Below are 17343 nucleotides of genomic sequence, written 5' to 3'. Positions count from 1 at the left end.
GGGAAGTGAGCGTGTATGACAGCCTGCTGATACCAAAATCACACTAACACACATACGTACTCGCACACATTGCCGCTCTGAGGTGTTCAGTGCAGCAGCACAATGCGTTCGTCGTCGTTGGAATTTGCTTAAAATTAAAATTTAGATATTTTTTTCTTTAGTATTATATTTTTATTATCTAATTGAATATTTAATCAATTAAATATTTTAAGCATTAGTTCAATTAAATTCTATTAGTAGATATCAAAAATTGATTAAACGTTGTAAAAGAAATGCAAAATGGAGATATTGAAATACCTGAGTAGAGATGAAATCAAGTTTTATTTTAACAAATTATTGGCGTTTTATAAAAACGGTAGACTTTCTATCTTTGTCAGAGATTTTATCGTCCAATCGGGAGTTCACGTTTTTTGTGTAATTATTTAAAAGTAAGTTCGCCATCGGTCTTAAAGCCATCTTAAAAATATTTTCACTGACAACTCCACATACTGGGCATAATTGTTCAATATCAGTTACAAAACCTTCCGACCGAACACTTTCTAATGTAACTTCTATCACTTTTCCTAAAACCATTCTGACCTGAATTTATTGGCTAGAAAACCTTCAATCAGGGCTTGGCGATAAAGCGATAATTCCTTTGGAGTTTGTCCAAAATAAACAGTCACAGTCGGAATTCACAGAATATTTCTGGCTTCGCGAATGTCGAACAGCTCAAAAATCCTTCTTAGGTGCCTCACTGGATCACTAGATCACAGAATATCACATCAAAGATTTTTAAATAAAGTAGAATCACTGAAAATTAGTATTTTTACTGGGGAACTCAAATTTATTCGACTTTCTTTGTCTCCACTTGACGTAACGGCTTGTTTTGATAAGAAGTATATGCTTTATTAGGCAATTAACACAAAAAACGAATCATGCATAAATCGTATTAATTTGTTGAGATGAAACGCGAGTGAAACATTTATGAAATTTCATTGAGTATTATAAATTAAATTTTGAATTACTGATACTCTAACGAAAAAAATTTCAACGAAAAGAAATCTTTAAATTATTTTTTGAACGATTTTAATTTTAACGCTTGCTTAAACAATATTTATTATTTCTTTAATAATAAACATAATGACAAAAAATTGTAACTGAACCACTTTGCTAACAATTTTTTTCTTTAAGACACAAAGTTAAGTTTGAATATTTAAGTACTTCATTTAGGAGTTATTGGGAAAAGTATCACATGTAATATAAAATAGTACTCATGGCCAAAGAAAAATAAAACAAGTAAAATAAATACTGAAAATGTTTAAAAACAAATATACATACCCTAGGTTATATTTTTGTTTAAAAAAGGTTCTTGAGGGAGTTGGATTTTCTGGAGTTATTCCCGTATTTTGAGTCATTCAAAACTACAAAAAAATCACTGAATTTCTGGTTTTCATCACTAAAAATCGTCTTAGGTTATCCAGAGACTTACTTTTCTAACATTTAATCACGGTTAACTGTGCAACTGAGCTTCAATCTTGCAGAAAAAAGTTCATGGAATGAACTATCCGGGTGTTATTCACGTATTTTGTGTCATTCAAAACTACACAAAAATCACTTAATTTCTCGTTAAAATTACTGAAAACCTATTTTCGATGATCGAAAGAATCACTTTTCTAACATTTATTGACGATCCACTAAACAAATGAGGCCCCATTCTTGCATAAAGTCCATCCGGGAGTTAACTATCAGGAAGTTATTGATGTATTTTGATTGCGTTAAAACTAGTAAAAATTGACTAAATTTCGAGTAAAAATCACTGAAGACTACTTGCACATGAATTACAGAACGAAGTTTTATCGATTTCGAAGCCCCATTTAATAACTTTAAGCCCCATTTTTGAAGTAAAATATCGGGAGTCCATTTGACACTTTAAAATTAGGTTATGTTTCGTTCTTTTAGCGATTTTAACCATTTCTTAGACTGTTTTCACTAGTTTTTCATCACCGTATGTTAAAAAATCACTTGTTTTAAGTAATTTGAATGTTATTTTTTCACAAAAACTTAAGAAATTAGCGAAAAACTAAGAAAATGTGGGAGCATCCCGCATGCAAACAACTGAGCATTCTAAAACTCGCACACTAACGCAACACCGCATCAGCAGGCTGTCATACACGCTCACTTCCCTATCCATATTCAGAGCGGCAATGTTGTTGGTATAGGCGGAGTTGACTTCATTCTGAAATCACACATGCGTCTGAAAAACACTAAAATCACGTGCTCTGTAATCGTTCATATTTAAAATTCAAATTTTCGAACTTCGAAACAATTTTGGCGCGATAGTGTCCATTCGTCCATTCCAGAGAGGCACTATTTTAGACCCAGCGAGCCAGACATAGCATACTGACTGCATACACAACTTAATAAACACACGGCTATTCGTTATCCGGCTGACTAGGGGACAAAATGACATTTAGGTTTTTGAATGATTAACGGTTTTTATATTTTGTGCTGCGTGAATTTATTTTCTGTCTGACAAAGAACTAAAGAATTTTCTTTATGGTGTGCTTATGTTTCATTTTTTATCATAATTATGTATTAAAACTTTGATACAATGATAATAATACTTTAATTCACATTGGAGAAACTTCATGTTTAGTAAAAATAATTTCAAGTAAAAATAATTTCAAAATTTTTAAGTAATAATACATCAACTGCCCAGTGTTTGGCAGCTGTCACCCGGAAAACGAAGAGCCGTGTGTAATTTAAAAGAGTTTGAGTTAGAGCACTCTTGCCCTCGTAAAATACGGTCGTTGTACATTTAAGGTAGAATTTTCTAAATTCTAAAGGTATCATAAGAAGGTATCATAAGAATCTCACCTAATATGAGGTGCATGTGACAGCTTCATTTGTTCTCCATTAGGTGAGATTCTTAATAATCTCACTTATTATAATCCCAACAAAATATAATGTCCTCCGATCGGCCCCAAACTTTGCCAGAATGTGTTTGGCCACTTCCTGATCACGAATATATGGGAGGCTAAAAACCGTTCTTGTCTGTCCAGCCGCTCATTGGAGCTGAATATCTCCTAAACTAAAAGAGATATCAACTTGCGGTTTTCGGCAAAGGTTATATATCGTGTGAAAATTGCAACTTGGTGCATTGACCCCCCACCCCTCCTTCCGCCATTTTGAATACTCCTCCTTTTTGTTTTCTCAATATTTCCACTCCTATGGCATAGATCGGGCTCAAATTTTAGTATGTTATAGCTGGCCCTTAGAGCTTTCGATCAATACCAAAATCACTTCAACATTATTGTAGAGGACATTTGTGTATACATTTCTTCCATACATCATTTTCCGCTCAGACTACGCCGTTTGTCCGATTTTGCCGTTTAATCGTGAAAAAATTTACTTTTCTTATAATAACGCTTTGAAACCATTCAGATGCCAATTTGACTGCTTCTACAGCAGTCTCTCTCTCAAATGAGCATTTGGGGCGAAATGTAATTCGGTTTGTCGATAGATTTGGGCGTCAAAGCCTTTGTAAATTCCACAACAAACGCTCAATTATAAATAATCACGATAAAATAGGAGGAACTACAGCGAATTTGGGCAAATTTGGTTCATATTAAACGTGAAAATTGTCAACAACATTTTTCGCCCGATTGAAAAGGAGCCGATTGAGCGAGAGTCTACTGTACTCGACCAAGACACTTAAAATAGAGTTTTAAATGGAAAGTCTCACAAAATACAATAATTCTTTGATATAGTTGAAGTTCATCAAATAAACACTTGGGGCGCTCTGGTGGGAAAAACGAGTACAGAAGCAAACAACCTTGATTATCTCGGCTTCTGATTAATCGATGAGACCAAATTGCACGGCAAAATTATAGAGAACATAATTATAATAATAGTAATAATAATAATTTATTGCCAATCTCCATTTTTTGCGTCTGCCGCCGACTTGAAAACCGACTTCACCGGGTAAGGCGACAGAATATCCCCGGATCACTAGTCGTATAAGCCGCTGATATTATTACTGTTGAGTCCCTCCTCGAGTTCTACAGCAACTTCGGGTTCTTCTTTAATATTGAAATCCTGTTTGATTTTGTCTCCAACTTTATTTACGTCCATTTACATTGGTAACTCAAGAGAGACTAAACTAACCTAAAGTTATTACAAAAAGAGTGCGACGTTCTCGGAGGTCACGACATCTAGTGTGAAACATTACAACTGTATTATACGGGTATAACACCTTTCCCCCCTAAGAAAAGAAATCTACTAGCATTTAAAAAGCTTTGAAAAGTCCATCAAATAATATCTGACATTTAAAATAAATCTTGGAAAATTCCGGCTTAGAGATTCAGACGATCTGGCGGCCTTATAGTACGTTTTGGTCTTCCCTCAGATACCCAGTGGGGCTGTGGCGCGATCGCTCCGGCCTGCAAATCATTTTCTGTCTGGTGAGGAATATCGTCAAGAGCATCCTCAAATTCTTCTTCATCATTATGGGAACTGTCGGTGGTGGTCTCTTCGAATGCACTTCTTTGATTATCGGAAGCTTCCCAATAGTTCTCATCATCATTAAATGTGTTCCCGGTTCCTACTCTACTTCCTACTTTTCTCAATTGATCTATATGCCTTTTCCAGACAGTCCCATTGTCCATGTTTACAATATAATGCAATAAACCCAATCTTTTCGTAACCGTTCCAAACATCCATTTCTTTCCACCCTCTCTGTAATTCCTTGCTCCAACTCTCTCTCCCGCATTTAACTGTCTACTCCGCAGAGACTTTCTCTCTCCTTCGCCACTCCTCTCTTCCCCTGGTAAAATAAAATCAAGTCTAGAACGAATCTGTCTGCCAAACAACTTCTCACTTGGCGATATTCCTGTGGCACTGTGGGGGGTTCGCCTATAATTAAGCAATATTGACGATAATTTTTGCTCCAAATCGTCCCTATCCGCATCTTTCAAAATGGCCAATTTTTCCTTAATAGTTCTAACATATCGCTCGGCCTGACCATTAGTGGCAGGGTGATATGCCGCGCCCATCTTATGAACAATTCCGTTATTCTTACAAAACTGTTGGAACTCCCAACTAACGAATTGCCGTCCCTGATCTGTGACTAACTGTTCCGGAAGTCCATGAGTTGCAAAAACTTTTCGCAATTCTCTAATCGTTGTCCCTGACGTAATATCCGAAACTACAGCTACCTCCGGCCACTTAGAAAAACTGTCTACCACGATTAAAAGCCATTTTCCGTGAATAGGACCTGCAAAATCAGCGTGTACACGCTGGAAAGGCTTGCTTGCTTCTTCCCATGGATGAATTTCTACCTTTGGTGGGTTAGCTCGATTTTCTTGACAGGGTGTGCAATTGTGAACGAGATCCTCTATATCTCTATCAAGCGAAGGCCACCAACAATATGCTCTTGCTAGCTGTTTCATTTTGCTCGTTCCCACATGACTCACATGCAATTCTTGCAAAACCTTGCTTCTTAACTTCCGCGGAATATACGTTCTAAGGCCCCTAACTAAGCAATCTTGCTTCAGCGAAAATTCCTCTTGATTAATGCCAAAACTGTGTTCCTTAGACACTCTCTTTCCCGATCGCAATCCCTCCAGCAAAATCTTAACTTCCATCTCTTGCTCCAATTCCTGTATAATCTCTTTACAAGTCACTGGAAGCGTTTCTATTAAATTAATCTGGGCAACTTCAGGATCATCAGTTTCGAATTGCGATTTTACTGGCAATGGCAATCTGGACAAACCATCCGCATTTCCATGCAATTTTGTGGATCTATGCTCAATTGTGAAATTGAAACCTTTTAAAAAGGCAGCATAATGCTGCATCCTCAAAGCAGTGTACTGAGGAATTCCCTTGTTTGGGTTCATTATCTGCGAAACCGGTTTATTGTCCGTAATAAGAACGAAATCCCTACCATACAAATACGAATAAAACTTTTTTATCCCGTAAATGATGGCATATGCCTCTTTGTCAATCTGGGTATACCGTTTCTGTGTATCTGTCAACGTCTGTGAGGCGTAAAATAGTGGTTTCTCAGTCTTGTCTTCATACCTATGACTGAGGCAGGCCCCGACTCCAACAGGGCTTGCATCTACCGCTAGAACCAAGATCTTCGATGGATCGTAATGGGCTAAAAACGTCTCACTGCTCATTTCTTCTTTAATGGATTGGAAAGCTTCTTCACACTTGTCATCCCACTTTAGGAGACCATCCTGTTTTAGCAAATTGGTGATCGGATTCATTTTTGTACTAAGATTCGAAAAAAATCTCCCATAATACTGCACAAACCCCATGTACGCCCTAACTTCATCCTTATTCTTTGGCCTTGGCATGTTCTGAAGAGCCTCAATCTTCTTGGGGTCCTTATGTATTCCTTCTTTATCGATCACATAGCCACAGTAATTGATCTTTTCAGCAAAGAACTCGCATTTCTCAAAATTTACTCGCATATTTCGTTCGTCCAGTCTTTTAAGAACTTCAGTTAGTCGCGTCAAATGTTCCTCATCATCTTTTCCAGTGACTCTAATGTCATCTAGAAACACTTTAACGCCAGGAATGTCTTGCAGCATTGTTTCCATGACGCGTTGCCAGATAGCAACAGCCGACGCAACTCCGTACATCAATCGGGTCGGCTGATACAATCCCTTATGAGTGTTTAACGTCAACACGTCCCTATCTTGCTCCCGGAGCTCTAATTGCATGTATGCTTGAGACAAGTCGAGCTTGGAGAACCTCTCTCCCCCTGCCATATCCGAAAAAAGTTCTTCCACTGTCGGCAGCGGATGACTATCTATAATCAAATTTGGGTTCACTGTGACGCTGTAATCCCCGCAAAGCCTTACCGCCCCAGATGCCTTCGGAATCGCCACGAGAGGAGTTGCCCACTTACTCTGATTAACCTTCACATATGCGGTCTCTGCCGTTTTTTTTTTGTCTAAAAGCACCTGAATAAAATGATGACAAGAATGGTACTGGTACCACATACAGATTCATACCCATACTGAAACGTATTACCTGCTGGGAAATTTTACTTTCTCTTTTCCTCATTTTTGACGTCGCGTGTTTGCAGACCTTCAGCCTCCGTGGAGTTTTCTCATAAGAATAACTCGTGGCATTTGAATTTCTTGTAATTGTACTCCTAGATCCTTGTGAATAATTTCCTGAGTGTATTCTAAGTACATTGAAAAGTGAAGAATGAGTGCTCAAGTGGAGAATTCTGCAAATGTCGAATCTAATGCTGAGGAACCTCAGAAGTCAGCAAAGCAGTTAGAGAAAGAGGCTAAAAAAGCGGCTAAATTGCAAAAATTGCAACAAAAGTTGGAGAAGAAGAGTACTGCTCCTGTCCAGACTAAAGAAAAGCCTGAGGTAAGATTTACAGACATAAAAAAAGGTTAATTGCACTATTTGAGGTTAAGTCCTGTGTTATTTGCCCGCATAGCCCGGATATTTCATCATCCCAAATGTTTTGCTTTCAGAAAAAAGTAAAGGAAACAAAGGAAGCAGCCGTGTATGAAGGTAAAACAGCTCCTGGAGAAAAGAAGGACCTTTCGGGGAGCTTTCCGGATGCCTACAGTCCAAAATACGTGGAAGCTGCCTGGTACAGCTGGTGGGAGAAAGAAGGTTTCTTTAAGCCAGAATACGGGGTAAGGGCATTGGAATGGTTAATATTTCGTCTCCTCAAAATGCAAGTGTTCTAACTCACATATTGGTCGATTTTGAGTTATTGCCATAGCGGTACTATATTAACCCAATACTATCGGAAAATGCATAAAATTTTCCCCGAAAACCATTTGTTTTTCTAATGATTAAATGAAATTGTTCTATGTCGCTGCGAAGCTGTAAGTACTTAGAATAATTTCATATGAATTTTGAACGAACAAAAAAGTTGCGATGAAATTGTTCTATGTGATGATTCACGCATTTACGCATTTACGAAGACAGAGGAATTGGAATATTTTTTGAAAAAACGGAAGAAATGTTAAAGTGCAAAATAAAACAAAATATATCAATCAAAGAAACAGAACTCGTCGCAATATTATTGCAATTAAACTCAGTGTCGAAAAAAAGGCCGAAGAGATAGTTATATTAACGGACTCCAAGAGCGCATGTTTATTACTTTTAAAAGAGAGCAAAAAAATATACGAAAATTAAAGAAATAGTGAGCGCAAATAAAAACATAAAAGTTACCATACAATGAATACCTGGGCATATAAATATTAAAGGAAATGAGAGAGCTGATAAAGCAGCTAAGGAAGCAACGAAGGATGGGATATGTATCGAATGTAGCTCAAATAGAAAGAGATGGACAGAACAAGAAAAGAATTCATGTGGAACAAATGGACAAATTTGTGGAAAAAAAAATTGTGAAACTAAAGAAAATTCAACCATGAAAACAGACAGGGAATATTAGAAAAAAAACTATGGTTCAAAAATATAAATTTAAGAAATGATCAAATAAAAATAATCCAAAGGATTAGAAGTGGACATTGCTGTGACAAGAAGTTTCTAAAACTAATAAAAAAAAGAGGACACCAAATTATGCGATAAGTGCGAAACCGTGGAAGATATAAATCACATAGTGATCCAATGCAGAAAATTTAATAATAGAAAACTACAAGTGCAATAATAATGAAAAAGTGAGCATAAAAAATATTCTTAAAATAGCAAACGAAGAAACATATAAAGAGATCCACAAATATATCAAAAAAATAAAAGTGAGCATATAATGATTCAAGAACTGTGATCATATAACAATAATAATAATTTTTAAGGTTTTAACCCAATTATCCGGAAAATAAAGTAACATAAATAATATAGACTAATTTTTTTCTTCCTCTGTTTCATAAAAAAAAACGATTCTGTGATTTTCAAAAACTTTTATTTTTGAATATTTATGGAAATATTTTTAAAATAAAGAGATCTTTTTTACATTACACTTTTCCATATAAAAAAAAACTCCAAGCAAGCTTGTCGATTGATTGAAATACGCTTTATATTTTTATGGTTTTCCAATGTGAAATTATTCTTTGTAACAGATTTAGGGGAGACCGGGGAGGTTGGGACACTTTTTCATATTTTGACTTTGAGACACTATTCCAAAAAATCCCGATAGCGTATCATAATTTTATGCGGTCTAAAGGATACTTATTGGCATTGACTTTAGAAAAAGTACTCGATAGAACTTGAAAAACAACTAAATTTTCTTAGAGAAGATAGAGCAGCCTGAACTACGTACCAATTTGACAGTACCAAATTTCGGAAGGTACACTGAGAAAAAAAGTAGTGCAAATTGAAATGAAAACAAAGTGGTTTTTCAGCGTTTTAGTGGAAATTACACACAAATTCCATCCTCAGAGCCTCAGTGAATCCTGTATTGACTCCCAGAAACTTAATAAAACTTGTGCTATAGTGAAAATATCGCATTTTATTAAATTAGTGGCTCAGTACAAATTAGCCAGCTGTCAAATTGGTACGAACTTCTGCTTTTTTGGTACCAAATTTATTTACGGATTTTTAAGTGAATGTGACCAGGATTCCTCTTCCCCGGTATCTCAGGGGGTAGTTTAGCGTCTTCCTGGCCACCCCAGTGATATCCCGCAGTGAATAATTGTGAATTAATTAAAATAGAAGCTATCAAAAATTTGGTACAAACTTCAGCTTTTTGCTGATACCAAATTTCATTGAAAAAAGCTGAAGTTCGTACCAATTTGACAGCTGGCTAATCTGTACTGAACCACAAAAAATCGATAAAATGCTATAATTTTATTACAGCACAAGTCCTATTAAGTTCCTGTGAGTCAATAGAGGATTCAATAAGCTCTGGAGATGCGTTTTCATCGAAAATTACCTTTATTTCTGTTGAAAACTAAGTATTTCCCTCTTCATATCCCATTTTTTTCTCAGTGTATTAACGGTCAAATTTAAAATTTGGTACTTGTCAAATTGGTACGAAGTTCAGCTTGCTAGAAGATAGAACATTATTTAACTTGACGCTTTGACCAAAACCTCCCCGATATGGGGCAGTATGGGACGCATTTTTTGGATGTTCGAACGTTTAAACCGACGAGTTACACAAAAGTGAGCAAGTTCCTAAAAAGGATATCTCTTTGAATGAAAGTGCAATTAAGACGTTCCGCCATCCTGAAATTCCAGAAAACTACACAAAAAATCACTTTTTGCAGCAAACATTTGCACACTGTTGTTGACATTTTGATGATTGAGTGTCAAGAATATCGAAATTCGACATGGCAGAACAATCAGCGCTAAAGCGGCGAGTACGTGTACTTGCACTTTAGGCTTCCGGTAGATTTTCGAATGGGTTTGGCTTGGCTTTGGAGTGGCTTTTGTCTCTTCGAAAGGTTATTACTGAACGGAGCCGTGAGTTAGAACACTTGCATTTTCGTGAGATGATTTAGGAACAGTCTAATTATTTTAAATGATATCTTAGCGTTCTCTGGAAGAACCAAATCCCAAGGGAACATTCTCCATTGTGATTCCACCGCCCAATGTAACGGGTTCTCTTCACCTGGGTCATGCCCTCACGAATGCCATTGAGGATGCGATAACGAGGTGGTATCGGATGAAGGGGCGAACAACACTCTGGGTTCCAGGATGTGACCATGCCGGAATTGCGACACAGGTTGTGGTGGAGAAGAAATTGTGGCGGGAACAGCAACTTACACGACACGATATAGGCCGAGAGGCTTTTATTGAAAAGATCTGGGCGTGGAGGAATGAAAAGGGAGACCGAATATATGATCAACTGAAGAGATTGGGATCATCTCCAGATTGGAGTCGTGTGGCATTCACGATGGATCCCAAGTTGTGTAAAGCTGTGGTTGAGGCATTTGTGAGGCTATACGACAAAGGATACATCTACAGAAGCAACCGATTAGTAAATTGGTCATGCACATTGAGATCGGCAATTTCGGACATTGAAGTGGATAAAATTGAACTTCCTGGAAGGACTTTTCTGACAATTCCTGGCTATGAGAAACCCGTTGAATTTGGTGTTCTTGTGTCCTTTGCCTATAAAGTCGATGAAGAGGATGAAGAGATTGTTGTGGCTACAACGAGAATTGAAACAATGTTGGGTGATACAGCTGTTGCAATTCATCCTCAAGATCCCAGATACAAAAAGCTCCATGGGAAATTTGTAAAGCATCCCTTTTCCGGAAGGCGTCTCCCAATTGTTTGTGATGAATTTGTGGACATGAATTTTGGAACTGGAGCCGTTAAAATCACTCCAGCTCATGATCCTAATGACTACGAAGTGGGCAAGAGACACAATCTTCCATTTATCACCATTTTCAACGATGACGGAATTATTGTTGGGGATTCGTCGTGGGAATTTACGGGCATGAAGAGATTTGTGTGCCGTGTAAAAGTCCTGGAACGTTTGAAGGAGATGGGATTGTATCGTAATACCGAGAATCATCCAATGGTTGTGCCTATGTGTAGTCGATCAAAAGACATTGTTGAACCCATGATCAAGCCACAGTGGTATGTCAAGTGCGATGAGATGGCTGAGAAGGCGAAGGAAGCTGTGAGATCTGGAGAATTGAAGATCATCCCAGAATCCCATACAAAGACATGGTTCTACTGGATGGAAGGCATCAGGGATTGGTGTATTTCCAGGCAATTGTGGTGGGGACATCGGATTCCAGCGTATCGTGTCACGTTTACAAATCCACCGGAAAATCTGCCGGAAGAAGAAATTTGGATTGTTGGGAGGACAGAAGAAGAAGCCAAACAGCGTGTCCAGGAGAAATATAACATTCCATTGCAAGATTTTACATTAGCCCAGGATCAGGATGTTTTAGATACATGGTTCAGTTCAGGTCTCTTTCCATTCTCTGTCTTTGGCTGGCCAGATAAAACGCTGGATCTGGAGACTTTTTATCCAACATCTCTACTCGAAACTGGACATGATATTTTATTCTTTTGGGTAGCCCGAATGGTCTTCTTTGGGCAGAGTCTCCTTGGGAAACTGCCATTCCGCGAAGTATTTCTGCATCCCATTGTCAGAGATGCTCATGGGAGGAAAATGTCCAAATCTCTGGGAAATGTTATTGATCCAATGGATGTAATTACGGGTATTGCACTTGAAGATCTCCATAAGCAACTCTATGACTCCAATTTAGATCCCAAGGAGATTGAAAAGGCGATAGCTGGTCAAAAGAGAGATTACCCCAATGGGATTCCCGAATGTGGAACAGATGCAATGAGATTTGCCCTATGCTCGTACATGACTCAGGGCAGGGATATAAATTTAGATATTCTTCGTGTGCAAGGTTACAGATTTTTCTGCAATAAATTGTGGAATGCAGCTCGATTTGCTCTAACCTATCTCAATGAGGCAGTCTTTGAACCTATCCAGAAGTTAACTGGAGAAGAGGGCAACATGGATCTGTGGATTTTGTCCCGACTGGCTACCACTATTGATTCCTGCAATAATAGTTTTGAATCATATGAATTTGCAGCTGCAACCAACGCCTGCTACAATTTCTGGCTCTATGAACTCTGTGACATTTATTTGGAAAGTGTAAAGCCCATCTTTGCATCTGGCACAGAGATGGCCAAGCACAATGCACAGAAGACACTCTATACTTGCTTAGAGTACGGCTTGAAACTCATTTCACCCTTTATGCCATTCATCTCTGAAGAACTGTTTCAGCGTCTGCCACGGGCAGACAGCAAAGTTCCCAGCATTTGCGTAGCTCCCTATCCGGAAGTGCAGGATTCACCATGGAAGAATGAGGTGATTGAAAAGGAATTTGAGCTTATGAATAAGACAGCAAAGATTATTAGAAGTGCCAGGAGTGACTATAATTTACCTAATAAAACGAAAACGGAGATTTTCATTGTGTGTTCTGACCAAGGGACTCAGGACATACTCAAAAAATTCTCAAATGATCTCTGTACACTGGCTTACTGCTCTAAAGCTGTTTTTGAAGAGACACCACCATCAGGCTGTGCTATACTCACAATTACAGCCCAATGTGAGGTTCATTTGCTCCTCAAGGGACTCATCGAAGTGGACAAGGAAATTACGAAACTGGAGAAGAAGATGGATCAATTGAATGGTACTGTAAGCAAATTGAATCAATTGATCTCTTCTGCGGATTATGAGTCCAAGGTACCGGAGGAAGTGAGAGCTAATAATGAAGAAAAGCTGACACAATCGGAAATTGAGATTAAACGAATTGCAGCTGCAATTGAGACACTAAAACTCATGTAAACAACATGGAATATTAGTAAAATGTCAAGGTTGTACGATTAATATTTTTATGCGCCATTTCTCATCATTTTAATATCTTTTTCTCAAACTGATTTCCTTTTTAAATTTTAAAACAGAATACTACGAAATGACATAATTACTATACCGGTAATATAAAATAGAAATTCATTTATTCAAGACAAATTTCGTCGCTTCTATCAATTATAGGGTAAGTGTGCCAAATTCCGGCCAGCTTGCAATTTCGGCCACCTTTTTATAGCAGAGATTATACAATGCAAAAGAATAACAAAAAATGTAGCTTCGACAAATGAGATGACGTGAAAAAGATATTGGAAGAATTCCCGAAGGGCAAGAAACTATGAGAATGAAGGTGGCCGAAATAGGGCACCAAAGCTATGTCTACATTTTTATTCATTTTAAAATGTATTAAGAATGATTTTGGAGTAAATAAAGACGACAAACTGTCAACAAGGTTCTAAGCAACACTCCTTGAAAAGAAGTAATAAAAAAATCAATTTCTATTAAAAATATTACATTTCAAACTTGAGACTTTGGCGCTTGCATGCAACTATGCCGAAATTTGGCACACTTACCCTAATTTATTGAATTTGTTTATCACCTATTGTTTTACCGATTTGAAAAAAATCACAGCCTCTGTAGCAGTTATATTAGAATATTTTTATGTTATATTAGCTGTTATACAAAAGAAAAAGGAGATGGCAAAGCGTCCCAGCTTTGCAGAATGCTCGAACTCATGAGATAGAGCTCACCGTGAATTAGTTTTTTTGCATGATTTTTTGCTATTACTGATCTACTAGAGATCAAATTAATTCATAAATCACAAAAGCAATTGAAATTTAAAAAAAAAAAATAGGTACTTAGGGGAAGTGTGCCAAATTTCGGACAGTTTCTAATTTCGGCCACTGAGTGTAATTTCAGCCATGCAAATAAATTAATTAAAATTATGTATGTAATCTTCGAATAGTAAATGAATTCATTTTGCTTTTAAATATTTATTCATTTTAGGATGTAGTAACAGAAAGACCGTCAAATTTTAGGTATAATTTGAATTTAAATTGCGTTGTAAAATCTCAGTGTGGAAAGAGTCTTACAAAAAATGTGACAGATCGATTGTATTTCTACAACCCCCTGGCAAGTTGCCTAAAATTTGAAGCCACTTTCTCATACATCGATTTAAATTTATATGGAAATTTTTTTTGCACTCGCGACCGTTACGCTAAATATTTAAAAAGTGAGAAGTTTTTTCGCATTATAAGATACCTTTCCGAATGGAGGGATAAATATACTAAATTTTTGTTTAAATACATTTTTTCCTCGGAGCACTTTCAGCTGAGTCCGAGATCAATTTAGGAAATTGGCTTCAAATAGCTCCATATAAAAAGGCCAACTTGCCAGGCGCTTGTGTTTCTAGCAGTCTTACGATTTGTGGTGAAGTGTAAGAGGATTTCCTTCGGTGTTTTTCATGAAAATTGATTAGTTTTCTTTAAAGATTGTTTCTGTTTATATTAATAGTAAATCAATCTTTAAATTTGGGGTAAAATTTCCCAGCCGGATCCTGTATTTCGCGTAAAAAAGTATATACTTTGTGATCGTCTCTCCGGTGAGGTAGTGTTGCCTATTCCGTCAACATCTTTTGCTTTCCTAAATTTCTTATTCATTTTTTGTTTTTTCTTCCAATTTCTGAGTTCTACAATGTCCAGAGAAAAAAACCATCGCTTCTATGAAAAAGATGACGTGGAAAAGGTATTGGAAGAGTTCAGGAAGGGCAAATTACTATGCGAATCTGCGCGTAAATTTGAGATGCTACTCTTCAGGTCTTCAGGACAAATTACACGAAAGATCTTAGGGCTTGTGGGTCATATAAACGTATTAAACTAAATATTAAACTCGTTCCGTTTGACGTTTTGAAATTTTCTATCAGTTGCGTTACAAAATGTGGTCAGGAAAAAGGTGGCCGATATTTCACTCAAAGTGGCCGGAATACTACCCAAAGCAATGTCCATATTATTATTAATTTTTCAATATTTTAGGAAGTGATTTGAAGAAAACAAAGATGATAAACTAGTTTTCAAGGTTCCACACAACCCTCCCGAAAAGGAAGTAACAAAAAATATCAATATGAATTAAAAATATTGCATTTCAAACTTAGGACTTCGGTGCTTATATGCAACTATGCCGAAATTTGGCACACTTACCCTAACCGGTTCATTACCGATGGCGACCGATGAAGCCGGGTTCGAAATTTTAATACCTTTCCAAAAAAATCAAATTTAACCTAGATTGAAAAATTAACATTTCAAAGTGGTTGACCTTTGACCTTCACTAATTCAAAATGGCGAATTTTTCGGTCATAGGTATGTTTGGGCGAAATGTTCTCCTGGGCTAGCCCTGAAACATATCCAAAAATCATTAAAAAAGCTTGGACCAATTTTGAGAAAAACCGAAAAAACATGGTTTTTAGGGAATTTTACTTATAGGCGATCTAAAATTATTTAAAAATCGGTACTTAACCGGTTCATAGCCGATGAAGACCGATGCAGCCGGGTTCAGAATTTGAATACCTATCCAAAAAATCAGAATTTAATGAAATCGGTTGAAAAAAACCTTCGAAATTTCTAATTAGCACAGTTGTATAGGAAATTTACCGCTATACAACTCTGTGAAAGTCATTTTCTTATATTTTTTCTAAAAGGTAATTTTGTGACTAATCTCAAAAATGCTGGGGCAAATAGTATCAGGCATAAGATACTATCACATTTTGATTCGCTTTATTACGGGATTCCGTAAATTTAAGTAAAATACCTAGATTGCATATTTTCATAAGAAATTTATTCTTCTACATCTTTGTAAAACACCATTTTCTCTATCTGAGCGAGAAAAGCGCATTTTACAAAAAACACACAAAAGACTGCAAATCGTTTGACCAATGCCAACAACAAGCGGCGACACATAGCATTGACGTTTCTTTTCACCGTGGAACAAAAAATTGTTGCGGTTTTTGTTAGTTTTTGCTCCATAGCTTTTGTTACTTTTTACCCCAAGTGGTCGTTTTTAATAAAAGGATTTCTGGAGAAAAGAATCTTTGTAAAATTCTAAAATAGATAGCGGATTCGTATTCAAAGAATATCCAGATAATTTGGGAAATATTTACCAATGCATCAAATTTAAAATAAGTAATAATTGATATCTTCTGCACGGAAAATATATCAAAAATAGGGCTAAAAATTTCGATATTTCTTATTTTTTAAATTCCTTGTTCAAATTCTAACAAACTTACGACATTGAAGAAGACCTATTGAGGCTATCTGGAAAAATTTTAAGCCGCTATCTTATTTATCTTGGAAGATATTGAATTTTAAAATTTTCGATTTGTGACTTTTTGTCCCAGTCTCCCCTAGACAAAATTTAGAACAGTTGCTGATACAAGCGACGATATTTGAATCAAATGGATCGCCGATCTCTCCAACAGTCCAATGCAAAAACAATATTTTCCGATAAATATTGAAATGTGTGAAAGTCAAAGGTTATCATGTTATCAATATTTTATTCTCATTTTTTACGCATTTGCCTAATGTAAAGTTCTTCCACTGAAATTCCTTTTATTCCAAAATTTCTCTTTTTTTGTCACGGGTGCATATTCTGCTGGTAAGGTAGATAGTTTTTGCGTTTGAGAGGAAGAGAAGAGCCCCTTTGCCGAGGAATATTATTCACTTGAGACAAAGTAATTGACGTTGAGCGGCACTAGAGGCCCTTCAGATGTTAGGGATAGTTTTCAGACCAATGAATGATTACAGGGCTGAATTGTTTAAATGACCAATTTCTTTTTTTTAAGAGTTTATTTCTTATTATTTAAAAATTTAAAAAAGTAATTTTCCTTCGAAGGCAAATCAATTTTTTTTCACTTAGTTCTAATTGTATGATTTAGTGATATTTTAAAAGTAAAAATTGCACTTCAATTTTGCTACCAGACAAATATTTATATATTTAACGGATTGGGGTATAATATAAATTAAGATACAATTATGTTACCGTAAGACACTATCACGCAAACGAAAGCTAGATTTCAAAGA

General features: G+C 36.6%; 2 protein-coding genes across 2 annotated transcripts; one reads left to right on the top strand and one right to left on the bottom strand.

The window, feature by feature from the left end:
- Positions 1-4337: 4337 nt before the first annotated feature.
- On the bottom strand, positions 4338-6761 carry LOC129800993 (uncharacterized protein K02A2.6-like). The gene has a single exon (XM_055845742.1). The coding sequence runs from the start codon at positions 6759-6761 to the stop codon at positions 4338-4340; it is 2424 nt and encodes an 807-aa protein (XP_055701717.1).
- Positions 6762-7048: 287 nt separating this feature from the next.
- Positions 7049-13319, top strand: LOC129801814 (valine--tRNA ligase). The gene is made up of 3 exons (XM_055847158.1): positions 7049-7377; positions 7488-7655; positions 10460-13319. Exons 1-3 carry the CDS (start codon positions 7207-7209, stop codon positions 13250-13252), a joined length of 3132 nt encoding a protein of 1043 aa, XP_055703133.1. The 5' UTR covers positions 7049-7206; the 3' UTR covers positions 13253-13319.
- Positions 13320-17343: the final 4024 nt, after the last annotated feature.

Source organism: Phlebotomus papatasi, chromosome 2 (assembly GCF_024763615.1).
Source record: "Phlebotomus papatasi isolate M1 chromosome 2, Ppap_2.1, whole genome shotgun sequence".
NCBI lineage: Eukaryota > Metazoa > Arthropoda > Insecta > Diptera > Psychodidae > Phlebotomus > Phlebotomus papatasi.
Note: the sequence above shows the minus strand (reverse complement) of the source record. Positions and strands in the feature narration are given on the sequence as shown.